The sequence below is a fragment of the Oncorhynchus tshawytscha genome, linkage group LG13 (assembly GCF_018296145.1).
Source record: "Oncorhynchus tshawytscha isolate Ot180627B linkage group LG13, Otsh_v2.0, whole genome shotgun sequence".
Classification (NCBI taxonomy): Eukaryota; Metazoa; Chordata; class Actinopteri; order Salmoniformes; family Salmonidae; genus Oncorhynchus; species Oncorhynchus tshawytscha.
The window spans coordinates 83,797,975-83,817,702 of NC_056441.1; the positions used below are offsets into that span (position 1 = coordinate 83,797,975).

At 44.2% G+C, this 19,728-nt stretch overlaps 1 protein-coding gene across 1 annotated transcript in view; it reads right to left on the reverse strand.

Annotated features, from left to right (window-relative positions):
• lekr1 (leucine, glutamate and lysine rich 1) overlaps positions 1-19,728 on the reverse strand; it is a 151,391-nt gene that overhangs the window by 20,179 nt on the left and 111,484 nt on the right. The window contains exon 8 of the mRNA XM_042296439.1: positions 17,960-18,163. Within this exon, the coding sequence (XP_042152373.1) occupies positions 17,960-18,163 (204 nt within the window). The remainder of the gene's footprint in view (positions 1-17,959; positions 18,164-19,728) is intronic.

Sequence of the window (19,728 nt, forward strand, 5' to 3'; positions counted from 1 at the left end):
GGACCAATTCAGTTTGTCTGTGATGTGTATGCCGAGGAACTTAAAACTTGCTACCCTCTCCACTACTGTTCCATCGATGTGGATAGGGGGGTGTTCCCTCTGCTGTTTCCTGAAGTCCACAATCATCTCCTTAGTTTTGTTGACGTTGAGTGTGAGGTTATTTTCCTGACACCACACTCCGAGGGCCCTCACCTCCTCCCTGTAGGCCGTCTCGTCGTTGTTGGTAATCAAGCCTACCACTGTTGTGTCGTCCGCAAACTTGATGATTGAGTTGGAGGCGTGCGTGGCCATGCAGTCGTGTGTGAACAGGGAGTACAGGAGTGGGCTCAGCACGCACCCTTGTGGGGCCCCAGTGTTGAGGATCAGCGGGGTGGAGATGTTGTTGCCTACCCTCACCACCTGGGGGCGGCCCGTCAGGAAGTCCAGTACCCAGTTGCACAGGGCGGGGTCGAGACCCAGGGTCTCGAGCTTGATGACGAGCTTGGAGGATACTATGGTGTTGAATGCCGAGCTGTAGTCGATGAACAGCATTCTCACATAGGTATTCCTCTTGTCCAGATGGGTTAGGGCAGTGTGCAGTGTGGTTGAGATTGCATCGTCTGTGGACCTATTTGAGCGGTAAGCAAATTGGAGTGGGTCTAGGGTGTCAGGTAGGGTGGAGGTGATATGGTCCTTGACTAGTCTCTCAAAGCACTTCATGATGACGGAAGTGAGTGCTACGGGGCGGTAGTCGTTTAGCTCAGTTACCTTAGCTTTCTTGGGAACAGGAACAATGGTGGCCCTCTTGAAGCATGTGGGAACAGCAGACTGGTATAGGGATTGATTGAATATGTCCGTACACACACCGGCCAGCTGGTCTGCGCATGCTCTAAGGGCGCGGCTGGGGATGCCGGCTGGGCCTGCAGCCTTGCGAGGGTTAACACGTTTAAATGTCTTACTCACCTCGGCTGCAGTGAAGGAGAGTCACCTAGACAGCTGATGAAACTGTGGGATGGTCTGAGACCAGCCACCTGGACAGCTGATGAAACTGTGGGATGGTCTGAGACCAGCCACCTAGACAGCTGATGAAACTGTGGGATGGTCTGAGACCAGCCACCTAGACAGCTGATGAAACTGTGGGATGGTCTGAGACCAGCCACCTAGACAGCTGATGAAACTGTGGGATGGTCTGAGACCAGCCACCTAGACAGCTGATGAAACTGTGGGATGGTCTGAGACCAGCCACCTAGACAGCTGATGAAACTGTGGGATGGTCTAAGACCAGCCACCTAGACAGCTGATGAAACTGTGGGATGGTCTGAGACCAGCCACCTAGACAGCTGATGAAACTGTGGGATGGTCTGAGACCAGCCACCTAGACAGCTGATGAAACTGTGGGATGGTCTGAGACCAGCCACCTAGACAGCTGATGAAACTTTGGGTTTGCACAACCAAAGAATATCTGCACAAACTGTCAAAAACCATCTCAGTGAAACTCATCGGCGTGCTTGTCATCCTCAGAGTGCCTCATGGTGGGGTTATGGTATGGGCAGGCATAAACTACGGACAACAAACACAATTGCATTTTATTGATGGCAATTTGAATGCACAGAGATACCGTGAGGAAATCCTGAGACCCATTGTCATGCCATTCAACCACCATCATCACCTCATGTTTCAGCATGATAATCCACGGCCCCAAGGATCTGGACACAATTCCTGGAAGCTGAAAATGTCCCAGTTCTTCCATGGCCTGCATACTCACCAGACATGTCACCCATTGAGCAGGTTTGTGATGGTCTTGATCTACGTGTACGACAGCGTGTTCCAGTTCCCACCAATATCCAGCTACTTGACACAGCGATTGAAAAGGAGTGGGACAACATTCCACAGGATACAATCAACAGCCTGATCAACTCTATGTGAAGGAGATGTGTCGAGCCGCATGATGCATCGCGTGATGTATTGTTGTCTCAACCTTCTTGCCCTTTGTGCTGTTGTCTGTGCCCAATAATATTTGTACCATGGTTTGTGCTGCTACCATGTTGTGCTGCTGCCATGTTGTGTTGCTACCATGTTGTTGTCATGTGGTGTTGCTACCATGCTGTGTTGTCATGTGTTACTGCCTTGCTATGTTGTTGTCTTATAGGTCTCTCTTTATGTAGTGTTGTGGTGTCTCTCTTGTCGTGATGTGTGTTTTGTCCTATATTTTTATTTGATTTTTTATTTTAATCCTGGACCCTGTCCCCACAGGAGGCCTTTTGCATTCTGGTAGGCCGTCATTGTAAATAAAAAATGTTTCTTAAACTGAGCTGCCTGGTTAAATAAAAAATAAATACAAAACTAAAAATAATAACTGGTTTTCTGATCCACACCCCTACTTTTTTAATAAGGTATCTGTGACAAACAGATGCATAATCTGTATTCCCAGTCATGTGAAATCCATAGATTTAGGGCATAATTAATTAATTAAAATGAATTTCCTGATATGAACTGTAACTCTGTAAAATCTTTGAAATTGTTGCGTTTACATTTTTGTTCAGCGTAAATTAAACTGTCAAAAAATATCAGATGTTTATATTCATGACTGGTTTGAGGTCATAGAGACAGACTGTCATCCATCTGGTAGGAACAACTAAAATGGTGGATTGTTTGCCCAAGGGGACAGGCACATTTCTGAAAAACAAAACCAAGCCATCGCCATGGAGAAATCCGTCCAAATAGCACACAAACAACCCTCACAGCTAAACCAACACTATCATAAAGCTCTGAGGAGACAATTAGAGCTGTGTGCAATGTGTGTGTGTGTGTCAGCGTGTGTATGTGCATGTCTGTGTGTGTTAAATGTGTGCCAGAATGCCAGAGCAGGCAGGGCTAATCCCCAGTCTCCCAGGAAGGGTTCAGAAGTCACTGTGTCCTCCTCAGTATGGGTGAACCAACAATGGGAAACTACTCTCTAATCCGCTCCAATACACCAAGGTTTTCCCTCCCAGCGTTCCTGAGATGCAGGGACCTAATGTTCAGAAAAGCAGGTGTGTGTGTGTGTGTGTGTGTGTGTGTGTGTGTGTGTGTGTGTGTGTGTGTGTGTGTGTGTGTGTGGACCTAGTACTCAGACAGCGAGCGAGTCAGACAAAAACAAACGGAATCCTGCAGCTGTAATGCTGTTCCAATGTTTGCCTTTTACCTTGATATAGTATAATCACAGTAATACATACTGGATACTATAATCACAGTAATACATACTGGAAACTATAATCACAGTAATGCATACTGGATACTATAATCACAGTAATACATACTGGATACTATAATCACAGTAATGCATACTGGATACTATAACCACAGTAATACCTAATGCATACTGGATACTATAATCACAGTAATACATACTGGATACTATAATCACAGTAATACATACTGGATACTATAATCACAGTAATACATACTGGATACTATAATCACAGTAAATCATACACACTGGATACTATAACCACAGTAATACCTAATGCATACTATCATCAAAGTAATGCATACACACTGGATACTATAACCACAGTAATACCTAATGCATACTATCATCAAAATAATGCATACACACTGGATAGACAGGCCAGCCTAGTTCTGCTGCCTTGGTCTGTTTATCTCCAACCTCTGTTGCACAACCACATATCAGTTTTTCTGCATTATCATTGTCATAAGTCTTTTTAGTCTAGATTTGATCATTATCATGTTACAGAGTGTGAGTAAAGCCTGTAGCAGTCATATACCAAAATGACAAGATTTACTGTGGGCCTTACTCACCCCCCGGAGGTGTGTGACAGATAGTGGAAGACAGAAAACACACACACACACACACACACACACGCACACACGCACACACACACACACACACACACACACACACACACACACACACACACACACACACACACACACACACACACACACACACACACACACACACACACACACACACACACACACACACACACACACACACACACAAGACGGAAAGATGCAAACAAACAAATAGCCCAAATACCTCAGAAAGACATAACATCCGAGCCTCGACAGACGATGGTGACGTTAGACGACACACAAGCTAACATCTAGCAGGTTCAACCCTCCACAAAAGCTAACATCACACCATTTGAACCCAGCTGTTAAAGACTGAGAGCTCTTAGCTAGGCCCCCAGACATAGTATCCACATCTGTCATGTTGCATCAACCCAAAGGGCTTCCTAATATTTGTACACGCACACATTTGATGATCCTCTCAATATGTCAGACTGTGTAAAGATAATAAATAGATAGAACATGCTCCTTCTCCCCAGAGAGTGAGGGAGATGGAAGGATAAAAAGGAGGAGAACATTTCAGTCATGGAAAAAAAGAACGTGCGTGTCATTTCAGCAGCTGGTCTGAGTGATGCGACGTGAAGCGATATAAATCTTAGATAGCAGGGGAGAGGAGAACACACGCACGCACCTACGCACCCACGCACACACATGCACACACACGCACACACACACACACACACACACGCACACCCACGCACACACACACACACACACACACACACACACACACACACACACACACACACACACACACACACACACACACACACACACTCATTCCCACATACAGTTGAACACTCACCTCCAAATTCAAAGAGCTTCAGATATGCCATTAGAAGAGTATAAGATTAGGATATTAGGAGGGTATACTTAAAGGGGTTTTCTAGTACTTTTATATACTTTTTAGCCAGTAGTTTTAAAGTTGCGCTCACGAAAAGTGGTCCCCTAAAAGTGCGTACTGTGTCACATACAGTATGTGCAGATATTGCTCTCTCGCTCTGCTGTGGGTGCATGATGTGCATGTTACTAGCTGTCCCTCAAATTTGTATTTGTTTTTTGTTATGAACCCCCATTATTCTATATATTTTTTTAACCTTTATTTAACTAGGCAAACTAGATCCCAATTAGCTGCTGCCAAGTCAGCAGCTACTCCTCCTGGAGTCTGGCAAAATTAAGGCATTTATACAATTTAAAAAACATTACAATATATTCATTACAGAATTCACAACACACTAAGTAGGTGCCCTCAGGCCCATACTCCACTGCCACATATCTACAACACTAAATCCATATGTTTTTTCTTATCTGTTTATTAAAACAATCTGATTCTACTGCTTGAATCAGTTACCTGATGTACTGGACTTGGGGACTGTGAAGAGACCTCTCATGTCTGAGCGGTGTGCTAGTTGTTTAAAACAGACAGCTTGGTGCATGTCAATACCTCACACAAATACAAGTAGTGATGAAGTCAATCTCTCCTCTACTTTGAACCAGGAGAGATTGACATGCATATTATAAATGTTTGCTCTCTGTGTACATCAAGGGCCAGCCTTGCTGCCCTGTTCTGAGCCAATTGCAATTGCAAAGTCCCTCTTTGTGGCACCTGATCACACAACTGAACAGTAGTCCAGGTGAGACAAAACTAGAGCCTGTAGGACCTGCCTTGTTGATAGTGTTGTTAAGAAGGTAGTGCAGCACTTCATTATGGACAGACTTATCCCCATTTTAGCTAGGGGGGTTGTCCCAAATACAATGCTTTTAGTTTTAGAAATATTTAGGACTAACTTATTCGTTGTCATCCATTCTGAAACTAACTGCAGCTCTTTGTTAAGTGTTACAGTTATTTCAGTCACTGTAGTAGCTGGCGTGTATAGTCTTGAGTCATCCACATACATAGACACGCTGGCTTTACTCAAAGCCAGTGGCATGTCGTTAGTAAAGATTGAAAAAAGTAAGGGGCTTAGACAGCTGCCATGGGGAATTCCTGATTCTACCTGGATTATTTTAGAGAGGCTTCCATGAAAGAACACCCTCTGTGTTCTGTTAGACAGGTAACTCTTTATCCACAATATCACAGGGGGTGTAAAGCCATAACAGATCAGTTTTTTCAGCAGCAGACTATGATTGATAATGTCAAAAGCCGCACTGAAGTCTAACAGCCCCCATAATATTTTACCAAGTGCTGTGCTTGTTGAATGTCCTTCCCTATCAGCGTGCTGAAAGTTTGTTGTCCACTTGTTGGTCAAACAACATTTTTTCCAAATGTTTACTAAGGGTTGTTAACAGATTGGTCGGCTAATTGAGCCAGTAAAGGGGGCTTTACTATTCTTAAAACTTCTTGACGCTACCCATCCCTTAAGCGGGATAATTGTCATCAGCAACCGCTGAATAGCATAGCACCCCAGTCAAATAATATTACAAAAAATATTCATATTCATGGAATCACAAGTGCAATATTGCAAAACACAGCTTAGCCTTTTGTTAATCCACCTGTTGTTTCAGATTGTGAAATTATGCTTTACAGCGAAAGCAATCCAAGCGTTTGGGTAAGTTTATCGATCGCATGACATAACATTAAGTACACTTAGCATCAGGTAGCTTGGTCACGAAAATCAGAAAAGCAATCAAATTAATCGTTTAGCTTTGATGATCTTCAGATGTTTTCACTCACGAGACTCCCAGTTACACAACAAATGTTCCATTTGTTCCATGAAGATTATTTTTATATCCAAAATATCTCCGTTTGTTTGGCGCATTATGTTCAGAAATCCACAGGAAAGAGCGGTCAAGACAACGCAGACAAATTCCAAATAATATCCGTAATGTCCACATAAACATGTCAAACGCTTTTTTATAATCAATCCTCAGGTTGTTTTTTAAATATTTAATCGATAATATATCAACCGCAAATGTCTTTATCAGTAGGAGAGGGAAAAACAATAGCTGTCCAAATTCTGTTGCGCGAGCAAAACTCATGTGACCCCATGACGTGATGTTATAGTTCTGGCTCATTTTGCAAAATAAAAGCCTGAAACTATGTCTGAAGACTGTTGACACCTTGAGGAAGTGATAGGAAAAGGAATCTGGTTGATATCCCTTTAAATGGAGCAATGGGAGGCTATGGAACATGGAGTTTTCAAAATAGAAGCCACTTCCTGGTTTGATTTTTCTCAGGGTTTCGCCTGCAATATCAGTTCTGTTATACTCACAGACAATATTTTGACAGTTTTGGAAACTTTAGAGTGTTTGCTATCCTAATCAATTATATGCATATTCTTGCATCTGGACCTGAGAAATAGGCAGTTTACTTTGGGAACGTTATTTTTCCAAACATAAAAATAGTGCCCCCTAGCTTAAGTAGCGGAGTGACTTTTGCTTCCCTCCAGGCCTGAGGGCACACACTATCTAGTAGGATTACATTGAAGATGTGGCAAATAGGAGTGGCAATATCATTAGCTATGATCCACAGTAATTTTCCATCCAAGTTGTCAGACCCCGGTGGCTTGTCATTGTTGTCACCTAATCCACACTCACTTTACGGAATTAAAAATGACAATTATTGTCTTTCATAATTTGGTCAGAAATACTTGAATGTGTATTGTCAGCGTTTGTTGCTGGCATGTCATGCCTAAATTTGCTAATCTTGCCAATGAAAAAAATATTAAAGTAGTTTGCAATATCAGTCACTTTTGTGATGAATGAGCCTCTGATTCAATGAATGATGGAGCTGAGTTTGCCTTATTCCCCAAATTGTTATTGAAGGTGCTCCAAAGCTTTTTACTATCATTCTTGATGTAATTTATCTTTGTTTAATAGGATTCTGAATACTTTAATATTCTTTACATCAACAACATTGGAGTCACTACAAAACGTCTTATATTAGGCCCAGCCTTTGGAACTTTGGTTTTCCTAGATATGGCTACTATATTGTGATCACTACATCCGATGGATCTGGATACTGCTTTCAAGCACATTTCTGCAGCATTAGTAAAGATGTGATCAATACATGTTGATGATTTCATTCCTGTGCTGTTTGTAACTACCCTGGTAGGTTGACTGATAACCTGAACCAGGTTGCAGGCACTGGTTACAGTTTGAAGCTTTTTCTTGAGTGGGCAGCTTGATGAGCGCCAGTCAATATTTAAATTACACAGAAAATATACCTCTCTGTTGATATCACATACATTATCAAGCATTTCACACATGTTATCCAGATACTGACTGTTAGCACTTGGTGGTCTATAGCAGCTTCCCACAAGAATGGGCTTTAGGTGAGGCAGATGAACCTGTAGCCATATTGCTTCAACAGTATTTAATATGAGACCATCTTTAAATCTTTACAGGAATTTGGTTCTGAATATAAACAGCAACACCTCCACCACTGGGATTTCGGGCATTTTCTGTAAATGTTATAACCATGTATTGCTACCACTGTATCATCAAAGGTATTGTCTAAGTGAGTTTCAGAGATAGTCAGAATATGAATGTCATCTGTTACTAGCAAGTTATTAATTTCATGAACCTTGTTTCTTAAACTACATATGTTAATGTGGGCTATTTTGAACCTTTTCTTAACTTTAGGCGTTCCGCTAGCGACTCATCTCGACAACATCCGTTGAAATTGCAAAGCGCCCGAAATTCAAATTACAGGAATAGAAATATTTAACGTTCATGAAAATACAAGGGTCATACATCAAAATAAAGTTTAACTTGTTGTTTATCCAGCCGCTGTGTCAGATTTCAAAAAGGCTTTAAGGAGAAAGCACACCATGCGAATATCTGAGGACAGCGCCCCGCATACAAAAGCATGAAAAACATTTTTCAACCAGGCAGATGTGCCACGAAAGTCAGAAATAGCAATATAATAAATGCCTTACCTTTTGAAGATCTTCTTCTGTTGTCACTCCAAAAGGTCCCAGCTACATCACAAATGGTCCTTTTGTTCGATAAAGTCCTTCGTTATATCCCCAAAATCTCAGTTTAGCTGGCGTGCTTCATTCAATAATCCACCTGGTTTCCCTCCATCAAAATGCATACAAAATGAATCCCAAACGTTACCAATAAACTTTTACAAACAAGTCAAACAACGTTTATAATCAAACCTCAGGTACACTAATACGGAAATAAACAATAAAATTGAAGACGAAGAATCGTTATTGTCTTCACTGGAGAAAAAAGACAACGAACGAGCTCTCATCCACGCGCATGAAAACACTACGGCCAAAATGGGAGCCACTTAGAAAAACTACAATATCTAGTGGAAGCCCTAGGAACTGCAATCTGGGAGGATTCTGCCTCATAATAAAATAAACATGACAGCCACTGGAAACAGTGGTAGACCGAATTATTTGACATTTTTTGATTGGATAGGGAAGCTGACAGGTCTGACAAGTTTTCTACTGCCAAGTGTACACCTTCACTATTACAGTGAAACATTTTGTCCAGGAAATTGTCTAGAAGGGATTTAATTAGTTGTCGCCTAATTGTTTTTTGGTAGATTTCCACACTACTTTCCTTCCATCTATAGCATTTCTTAATATTATTCAGTTCCTTTGGCTTTGATGCCTCATGATTGAGCATAGCTCTGTTCAAGTAGAGTGTGATTTTATAGGGGTGTCAGTGGACTGACTGTGAATGCTCTGAGAGACTCTGGGTTGAGGTCAGTGATAAAGTAGTCTACAGTACTACTGCCAAGAGATGAGCTATAGGTGTACCTACCACAGGAATCCCCTTGGAGGCCTACCATTGACTATGTACATACCCAGCGTCCGACAGAGCTGCAGGAGTTGTGACTCGTTTTTGTTGTTTATGTTATCGTAGTTGTGTCTAGGGGACATATGGGGGAGGGAATGCTGTCACCCCCAGGTAGGTGTTTGTCCCCCTGTGTGTTGAGGGTGTCAGGTTCTTGTCCAGTTCTGGCATGTAGGTCGCCACAGACTAGTACATGTCCCTGGGCCTGGAAATTGTTGATCTCCCCCTCTAGGATGGAGAAGCTGTCATCGTTAAAGTATGTTTTTTAAAAACCTCTGTGTGATATCTAAGTGTGTGTGTGTATGTGAAAACCATTTGTGTTGAAATATTTAAGTGATTTATATTTCCCAAGAGTAACCAAGATCTAATTTTTTGACAGCACTCAAAAGCAGCGCTATAAAAATGTCCGCACTTACACCCCCCAATCACTCACTCAACTCACTCAAATTTTTGGAGGTAAGCCGAAGTTCGTAGACGGAGTCTACGGTGATTGGTCAACAGTAGGGATTCTACAATAGTCTTCATTTTCATTCAACGAGACTCGACTTGTTTTCATGCAATTTTTAAAAATTCAATACTGCACCAAACATCTTAGTTAGATGTAAAATTGAGCAACTAAGATCTCCTCGACAATAACGTGATTTCTTGAGTTATTTTAGATTCATTCTGACTATTTTGAGGAAGTGTATACTGCTACGGATCTCAAAATGGACAAACAGTGCTACATCTTATTTTATCTCGTTTTTCAAGAGAAGGTATTTTAAGGGAGCCGGCTAGGCACCAGCCGAACTGAAGCATGCTGATGCCTGACAAGGGGTGGACTGGCCATCTGGCATTTCAGGATTTGCCAGATGGGCTGTTCCATTTTTAGCCCAGTGGGCTTGTCTCATTTGGGTATTTTGCGCCATTGATCATCAACTGGGCTGATGTGGGGGCTTGGAGGAACAAAATGATCTGGTGTGGGGGCCTCAAGGATAAAGATGGGCTGCTGGGTTAGAAATACAAGGGCCGATTTCTGGTCCCAGTCAGCCCCTGCTACTGACACTACTCTCACATCATCTAATCATCTTATTATCAAATGATCTAATCGCTGAGCACCCGGCTTACTGCTTCTGGAGCAGAATGGGGTCATGATGCACAGAAATGTTCACAGTACAGTGTGTTGATCTTTCTGAAGAGTCAACCGCTTCTCTGTAGTTTACTGATCATCTGTAGTTTACTGGTCATCTGTAGTTTACTGATCATCTGTAGTTTACTGGTCATCTGTAGTTTCTGGACACAGTGTGCTGCTACTGCTGTCTCCTCCTGCTATTGCCCAGGGTAACGCAGTGTTACACTGATCCCCAAACGGACCTGTGAGTTCCATAGCAGGGCTTTGGGCGTGAACAGATGCTGGGAATGTGAGATTGTGTGTGTGTGTGTGTGTGTGTGCAGGGATGGAGGGGATTTGGGAAAGACCCCTTCCCAATTGTAATCCCGACCTCGGCCCGAACCATGGAAAACAACAACCTGGAAAGATAATAGGAATAGCCTAATCGGACCCAGTGACCAAATAGACCCCCGGGGCATTGGAGCGTGTCTGTGTGTGTGTGTGTGTGTGTGTGTGTGTGTGTGTGTGTGTGTGTGTGTGTGTGTGTGTGTGTGTGTGTGTCAGAGCGTGCAAACTCACCTCTCAGTCGGGGTGGAGACAGGCATCTGGGAGTAAATCTGGGAGCACTTTCTCTCTCACGCCAGCCAGCTTTACTAGACAGACATATGCGTGTGTGTGTGTGTGTGTGTGTGTGTGTGTGTGTGTGTGTGTGTGTGTGTGTGTGTGTGTGTGTGTGTGTGTGTGTGTGTGTGTGTGTGTGTGTGTGTGTGTGTGTGTGTGTGTGTGTGTGTGTGCGTGCGTGCGTGCGTGTGTGCGTGCGTGCGTGCGTGTGTGCGTGCGTGCGTGCGTGCGTGCGTGCGTGCGTGTGTGTGTGTGTGGGACGTCTGCTGTGCCAACCCCTCTCCATATGTCTCTATCATGTACACTGCTTTCCATCCTAACTTGAGAAACACACCCATCAATCGGAGAAGTTGCTCTCCATCAGTCTCTACACATAGTGATCTATAGAAGTAGTATATCCACACTGCAGCTACAGAGGGGAACACCACAGCTCCCAATTCATTCCTCAACCCATATTGACCATCCACCAGACAGGTCATTCACATCCATCTTATGACAAAGGAACCACATGTTTGACCTCTCTTAACTTCTAAATGATTTACAGTTTTTGTTCTCTGTTCTGTAGAAGTGTCAGCCAGATGCATGGTGTGTCCTGTATAGTGTGCAAAGAGACATACAGCGTGAGAAGTAACCACCATGTTCTTTATCCCTCCCTCCCTCCCTCCCTCCCTCCCCTCGCTCCCTCCCCTCGCTCTCTCCCTCCCTCGCTCTCTCCCTCCCTCGCTCTCTCCCTCCCTCCCTCCCTCGCTCCCACCCTCCCTCGCTCCCTCCCTCGCTCTCTCCCTCCCTCGCTCCCTCCCTCGCTCGCTCGCTCCCTCCCTCGCTCGCTCCCTCCCTCGCTCTCTCCCTCCCTCCTCCCTCCCTCCCCTCGCTCCTTCGCTCCCTCCCTCCCTCGCTCCTTCGCTCCCTCCCTCCCTCCCTATCCCCTCACTCCTTTGTTCTCTCACTCCCTCCCTCCCTCGCTCGCTCCCTCCCTACCCCCTCGCTCCTTTGCTCTCTCGCTCCCTCCCTCCCTACCCCAGAAGAGGGGAAAACATCAACAGCCCCATTGTGTGCCGGCTGGATTGGTGGGGTGAAAGAGGGCATTTGTTCTAATTATTCATACATTACTCAACCCACACTGCACACACACACACACACGCAGGGTGGGGGTAGGCAGGGGGTCATTAGAGGGGGCAGAAGGAGAGGGTTTGGGGGTGTAGTGTACAGTTGTAGAGTGCAGGGTGAGGGCTGGGAGGGTGGAAGAGGGAGCAGAGATTAGTTTTTTTCAGGAACAAGGGCACAAAATGTCCTCTCGCAGGTCAGCGAGAGTCAGCGATGGCGGAGGCCAAACTGTTCCCTTTTATGAATGGAAAAACAAAGCTCTCTTGGAATATATGTGTGGTCACTAGAAATAGATGACGATTTTGGACGTTTGAAAGGCCCAGAGAACTTCGATATACAATTATCGTCCAGCACTCATGAGGCTTGGAGCTGGAGCCACTGCTTAGACCACTGCACTACAGCAGTTCACATTACTCAAGCAAGCCATGCGAATACTACACAGTAAAATCACCCGTGTTAAATTCACTGTGTCAAAACTCCCATAGAGTTGATCTAGCAACTGGCAGTGCCAAATGACCCCTCGCGTCAGTGCTGATAACTGGTGTTAATTGCTAAGGTGTACAATTGTACTCTATTTAGTGTGGACTGTTACGTAGTAAGTGTAAACATCATCACAACCCCGCCCATAAATTCAGTTTCTGCGTTCAATTTCCTCTTTTCTCGACGCCATTGTTGGATCAACCAAAATCCTAATTTGTTCCACGCAAAAGGTGAATTTAAACAATTATTTCACTGATATTATTTAGCTATTTTGATACATGGTTGTCAGACTGCCGTGTAACATAAAAAGTCTAAAATGTGGTCAAGCAGATTGTTGTAGTTTATTTGGTACATTTTCTGGCTTTATGAAGCATTTGAACAGGGCAAATTCTGGAGACTTTCTGGAGATTTTTGTTAAATGCTAACTTAGATGCTAATACAGCCGTTGATAATCAGCCAAGTAATGCTGATTTTCCTTCAAATTCGAGTTGTAACCATGTTGTACCAATATCTAACAAGAACACACTTGATATGTGTGCGTCTGCTATTGCACAACTGAAGGCTGCAGGTGTCGGTCAGACGACTGTAAATAGTTTTGTATCTTCCGTGGAAGAAGCGGTTCAAGAGATACAGGGTCAAGCTGAAGCAACCACTCTTACATGTATATCTTCAAAAGACACAGAAACTGTCCGAAAAATCCAACATTCTTTTCAGGATATTGAAAATCCTTTCACATTGTTGAATTGGGTATCAAAACGAAGAGATTTATTTCATATAAAAATGAGGAACAGTTCAGCTGAGAAAGTCCTCGGTGTTAGATTTGACAATAGAAGAAACAAAACTACTGAAACTTATAATCAAATGGTCATAACTGATCCATTTTCTTACGTTCTAATTCTCCAGACATTGCAGTCGATTTTGAAGAACCCAAACACAAGTAACATGTTAAACTTGGGGCAAAATTGCTGAACATCCTAGGCTTTTCAAGTATTTGTTTCCTGGTTAGAAATCTGTTACCGAAACCCCACTTCATGATACATTATCCTCGTTGTATAAGGAATATCGGGCCCATTCTTCACTCATAGTGTATCTGCTACGAGGCAAAACATCATTTCTTTAAAAAAACAACTGAAGAGTTTTAAGAATGTCACTATGACCTTAGCCAAGAAACACCAAAATGACATGGCATATAACTGGGAAACCTTCAGCCAGGATAGACAAGCTATCAGCCAGGATGGACTAGCTATCAGCCAGGATGGACAAGCTGTCAGCCAGGATGGACAAGCTATCAGCCAGGATGGACAAGCTATCAGCCATCAGCCAGGATGGACTAGCTATCAGCCAGGATGGACTAGCTATCAGCCAGGATGGACAAGCTACCAGCCAGGATGGACAAGCTACCAGCCAGGATGGACAAGCTACCAGCCAGGATGGACAAGCTATCAGCCAGGATGGACAAGCTATCAGCCAGGATGGACAAGCTATCAGCCAGGATGGACTAGCTATCAGCCAGGATGGACTAGCTATCAATCCAGGAAAGATGTCAAGGCTCAACGACCTGAAAGAAAGCCATGAGATTGCTGCCAAGTCGAATGTCTCAGTGCACACACATGTTTTGTCAGTTATACGGGTAAAGCCCCATGCTACAGAATATCCTCTTGATTTGGTCATATGTGGTGAAGTAGTTATTGAAATGCCAGTATTTTACAAAATTAAGGCTATTGTTCTGAAAGAGGAAAATGTTTTTTTTGGGGGGGGTTGGGTCAGCTCTTGAAACCTTATGTTTTTGATGATAATTTGCATTTAAAGTTGTTTTGAAGAAAAGTCCACAATGCAAAGTATTTCATGTAAATGACATCATGTACCACAAACCTTTTGATTTGCTCATGTCATATGGAGCAAGGTTTTTTTTGGACGACATTGCCCCCTACTCTCACTTGCTCATGTCATATGGAGCAAGGTTTTTTTTGGACTGCATTGCCCCCTACTCTCATAACAGTTTAAGTGAGACTTGATAACAGTTTAAGGGCTGAGACTTATGGTTAGGTTGTGAGAAACATATTTGAATGTTGAAACAGCTTTGCTTGAGTTTATGGTGAAATTCCAAGTACTTTCACAAAATATAATTTACATTTACATGGGGGAAGAGTAAATAAATGAACACTGAATAGAGTAAACACAGTTTTACTCTAATAGGAGTCACCCTAGATCAACACTAGTGAGTGTCACTATACCACTAAAAATGTGGTGATTACCTCTTAGTGTTAAATTTGATCATCAACACTGGCCAGTGTAGTGTAGTGTTAACTTTCTGCACTCCTCAGTGTTAAATCAACACTGGAAATGTGACACTTTGATCAATGTACTTTTTACTCTGTGTAGAGTGGGACCATATGTACTCGCTGACAGTGATACATTTAACACTTAAAAGTGTTGATTTAACACTTTTAAATTTACTGTGTATGAATACTGATGACACCTATCGCATTACATGTAATCATTTTGTTTTAAACCTTCCCCAAACCATAACCTTTCAGTCCGTAACCATGCAGAATAAATGCGGGGAAAAAAAGACATAATACAGTGAATTTCGAAGGGAAACTATGAGATCTTGTTGGTGTGGGAGTGACTGTTTGTCTGCTGCTGTGTGCTCAGACATTGCATGCCGTGTGTGTGTGTGTGCGTGTGTGTGCGTGCGTGCGTGTTTGTGGTAAGGATACAGGGTGAGTACAGTCAGGGTTCCTCTTTTTCCTCTCTGGGGTAGTAAACACACGCACACACAAACACACAAGCTACAGCTCAGTTTATCTGAGGTCACAGGAAGTGGCCATTTCTTTCCTCAGTTTCATGTATTTTGACTTCTTCCTCTATGATAATTCATGTTCCCCTCAAAAGCTAAATTAAGTTTCCACCATATTATTTTCAACCATCTGATCATTTCACTATGATGGGTTTAGTTTCAGTAGAACACCTTGGGTTTTAGGGGTTTAGTTTCAGTAGAACACCTTGGGTTTTAGAGGTGTAGTTTCATCAGAACACCTTGGGTTTTAGGGGTGTAGTTTCAGTAGAACACCTTGGGTTTTATGGGTGTAGTTTCATCAGAACACCTTGGGTTTTAGGGGTGTAGTTTCAGTAGAACACCTTGGGTTTTATGGGTGTAGTTTCATCAGAACACCTTGGGTTTTAGGGGTGTAGTTTCAGTAGAACACCTTGGGTTTTATGGGTGTAGTTTCAGTAGAACACCTTGGGTTTTAGGGGTGTAGTTTCATCAGAACACCTTGGGTTTTATGGGTTTAGTTTCAGTAGAACACCTTGGGTTTTAGGGGTTTAGTTTCAGTAGAACACCTTGGGTTTTAGAGGTGTAGTTTCATCAGAACACCTTGGGTTTTAGGGGTGTAGTTTCAGTAGAACACCTTGGGTTTTATGGGTGTAGTTTCATCAGAACACCTTGGGTTTTAGGGGTGTAGTTTCAGTAGAACACCTTGGGTTTTATGGGTGTAGTTTCATCAGAACACCTTGGGTTTTAGGGGTGTAGTTTCAGTAGAACACCTTGGGTTTTATGGGTGTAGTTTCAGTAGAACACCTTGGGTTTTAGGGGTGTAGTTTCATCAGAACACCTCGGGTTTTATGGGTGTAGTTTCAGTAGAACACCTTGGGTTTTAGGGGTGTAGTTTCAGTAGAACACCTTGGGTTTTAGGGGTGTAGTTTCAGTAGAACACCTTGGGTTTTAGGGGTGTAGTTTCAGTAGAACACCTTGGGTTTTAGGGGTGTAGTTTCAGTAGAACACCTTGGGTTTTAGAGGTGTAGTTTCAGAACACCTTGGGTTTTAGGGGTGTAGTTTCAGTAGAACACCTTGGGTTTTATGGGTGTAGTTTCATCAGAACACCTTGGGTTTTATGGGTGTAGTTTCAGTAGAACACCTTGGGTTTTAGGGGTGTAGTTTCATCAGAACACCTTGGGTTTTATGGGTTTAGTTTCAGTAGAACACCTTGGGTTTTCGGGGTTTAGTTTCAGTAGAACTCCTTGGGTTTTAGAGGTGTAGTTTCAGTAGAACGGGACGGCAGGTAGCCTAGTGGTTCGAGCATTGGGCCAGTAACCGAAAGGTTGCTGGATTGAATCCCCGAGCTGAGAAGGTAGAAATCTGTCATTCTGCTGCTCAACCAGGCAGTTAACCCACTGTTCCCAGGTAGACCATCATTGTAAATAAGAATTTGTTCTTAACTGACTTGCCTAGTTAAATGAAATAACCTTGGGTTTTATGGGGTTAGCTTCAGTGGAACACCTTGGTCCAAAATCCAACACAAACAATATGCATGCACATTCACACAGTTTCCAAACCAAGGTGTGACATGTGACTTGATAGTGTGTTGAGGCCAGTACTGGTGTGTGGTCAGTTCTATAACCCAGAGGAAATCCCAGTACAGTTCAGCTCATAGTGTGTGACTTGGATTTTGATCGAATGTTCCTTTTAATAGGAAAGCTGAAAAAATGAATTACCCACAATGTGGGAATGAGCCCAGCAGAGCCCTAACCGATGCACAACTACATATACACAGAGCTGAGTAGACCTGCTAGACATTAAATAGGTGGGAATAGGAGATGTGCACAGGACAGTTTACACACAAACAGGTGACTAATGACTGGTGGAAATGGACTTGCAATGATACCAGATGAAACAGGACCCTAGGTATGTATACAGGTGAGATAACACACACACACACACACACACACACACACACACACACACACACACACACACACACACACACACACACACACACACACACAACACACAGTGGTGAATCATGTATGACAGACAAGTAGACACCTGGGACTGGGGATATGGGACAAGGGGGAGACCTGGGACAAGGGGGAGACCTGGGACAAGGGGGAGAATGGGAATACAGATGGGACTAAAACACAGGTGTACATGTGATCTGACACAAACAGACACATGTGGGAATAGTGGGATAAACAGGTGAGATAACAAACATAGACATTCATACAGGTGTAATTAGGCTTCTCACATAAACAAGGTCATTGAGGTATGAGGAAATCATACGTATACAGACACACCTGTCTCTCCTCAGGTCTTTGCTCTTCTGTTGGGCGTGTTCTAGTTTTCTCCTCAGAGCTTCCACTTCCTGCTCAGCCACAGAGTACTTCCGGGTTGCCTCCTCCTCTCTCTGTTGACATGCCAACAGCTGTGATTGTAGAGAGTTACACCTGCATTGGCATGACAACCAGCCTTCCTCCTTCTCCCTGAGCTCTTGGGACAGCCTGTGGAAGAGGAGGTGGGGGGAGGTGGAAGAAGGGGGGGTTGAAGGAGGAGGAGGGGAGGAGGAAGAAGAGGAGGAGGAGGTGAAGGAGGAGGAGGGGAGGAGGAAGAAGAGGAGGGGGAGGAGGAGGAGGAGGGAGGAGGAGGAAAAAGAGGAGGAGGAGGGGAGGTAAAGGAGGAGGAGGGGAGGAGGAAGAAGAGGAGGAGGGGGAGGAGGAGGTGAAGGAGGAGGAGGAGGAGGGGAGGAGGAAGAAGAGGGGGAGGAGGAGGAGGGGAGGAGGAAGAAGAGGAGGAGGGGAGGAGGTGAAGGAGGAGGAAGAAGAGGAGGGGGAGGAGGAGGGGAGGAGGAAGGGAGGAGGTGAAGGAGGAGGAGGGGAGGAGGAAAAAGAGGAGAAGGAGGTGAAGGAGGAGGAGGGGAGGAGGAGGAGGGGGAGGAGGAAAAAGAGGAGGAGGGGAGGAGGAAGAAGAGGATGGGGGAGGAGGAGGAGGAGGGGAGGAGGAAGAAGAGGAGGGGAAGAGGAGGAGGAGGGGAGGAGGAAAAAGAGGAGGAGGAAGAAGAGGAGGAGGGGAGGAGGAGGGGAGGAGGTAGAAGAGGAGGAGGGGGAGGAGGAGGAAGATGAGGAGGAGGAGGAGGAAGAAGAGGAAGAGGGGGAGGGACGGGGGGGGAGGAAGAAGAGGAGGAGGGGGAAACATGGTGTGTAAGAAGCAGAAAACATACAAGCCTAATGTACCTGGGTGGAACAGTTACTGTTGTGAACGCAGCCTCTGCCAGTCTCAGGTGGTGGCAATTGGTAATCAGGGTGGGGCTGCCACTTGCCCAGTGTATAAAAGCTATCTATTTTGTGTCTTCAGGAGATTCCAATACCCACAGGGCTGCTGTGCACAGGGAGGACAGGAACGGTGACAGTGACATAGTGCATCTCCTACAGTGGCCTCTGTTGGGCAGATACGTGTTTCTACCCTGATAGCACAGGGCCGGTACGCAGCACGTGAAGATAAGAGTCAGAAGCGTCTCACATGACATAAGAGACAAGTGTTCCCTTCACACACCATCAGTGTGGTGTTTCTGTCGTGTTACAGACCATTCATAACCTCACTAAAACAAGGACTTCCTGGAAAGAGTCACTGTCTCAGAGCCACTTCCTGTTCCTGTGACACTTTCTGTTCCATGACACTATCTATTCCCAAGATGTGTGGCTGAAGAAGAGGATGTAATAAGTTGAGCTACACTCAAACACACCCTGTCATAGAGACTACCTGCTAGGGGAGTTCCTATCCCATCTACACCCTGTCATAGAGACTACCTGCTAGGGGAGTTCCTATCTCATCTACACCCTGTCATAGAGACTACCTGCTAGGGGAGTTCCTATCTCATCTACACCCTATCATAGAGACTACCTGCTAGGGGAGTTCCTATCTCATCTACACCCTGTCATAGAGACTACCTGCTAGGGGAGTTCCTATCCCATCTACACCCTGTCATAGAGACTACCTGCTAGGGGAGTTCCTATCTCATCTACACTCTGTCATAGAGACTACCTGCTAGGGGAGTTCCTATCTCATCTAC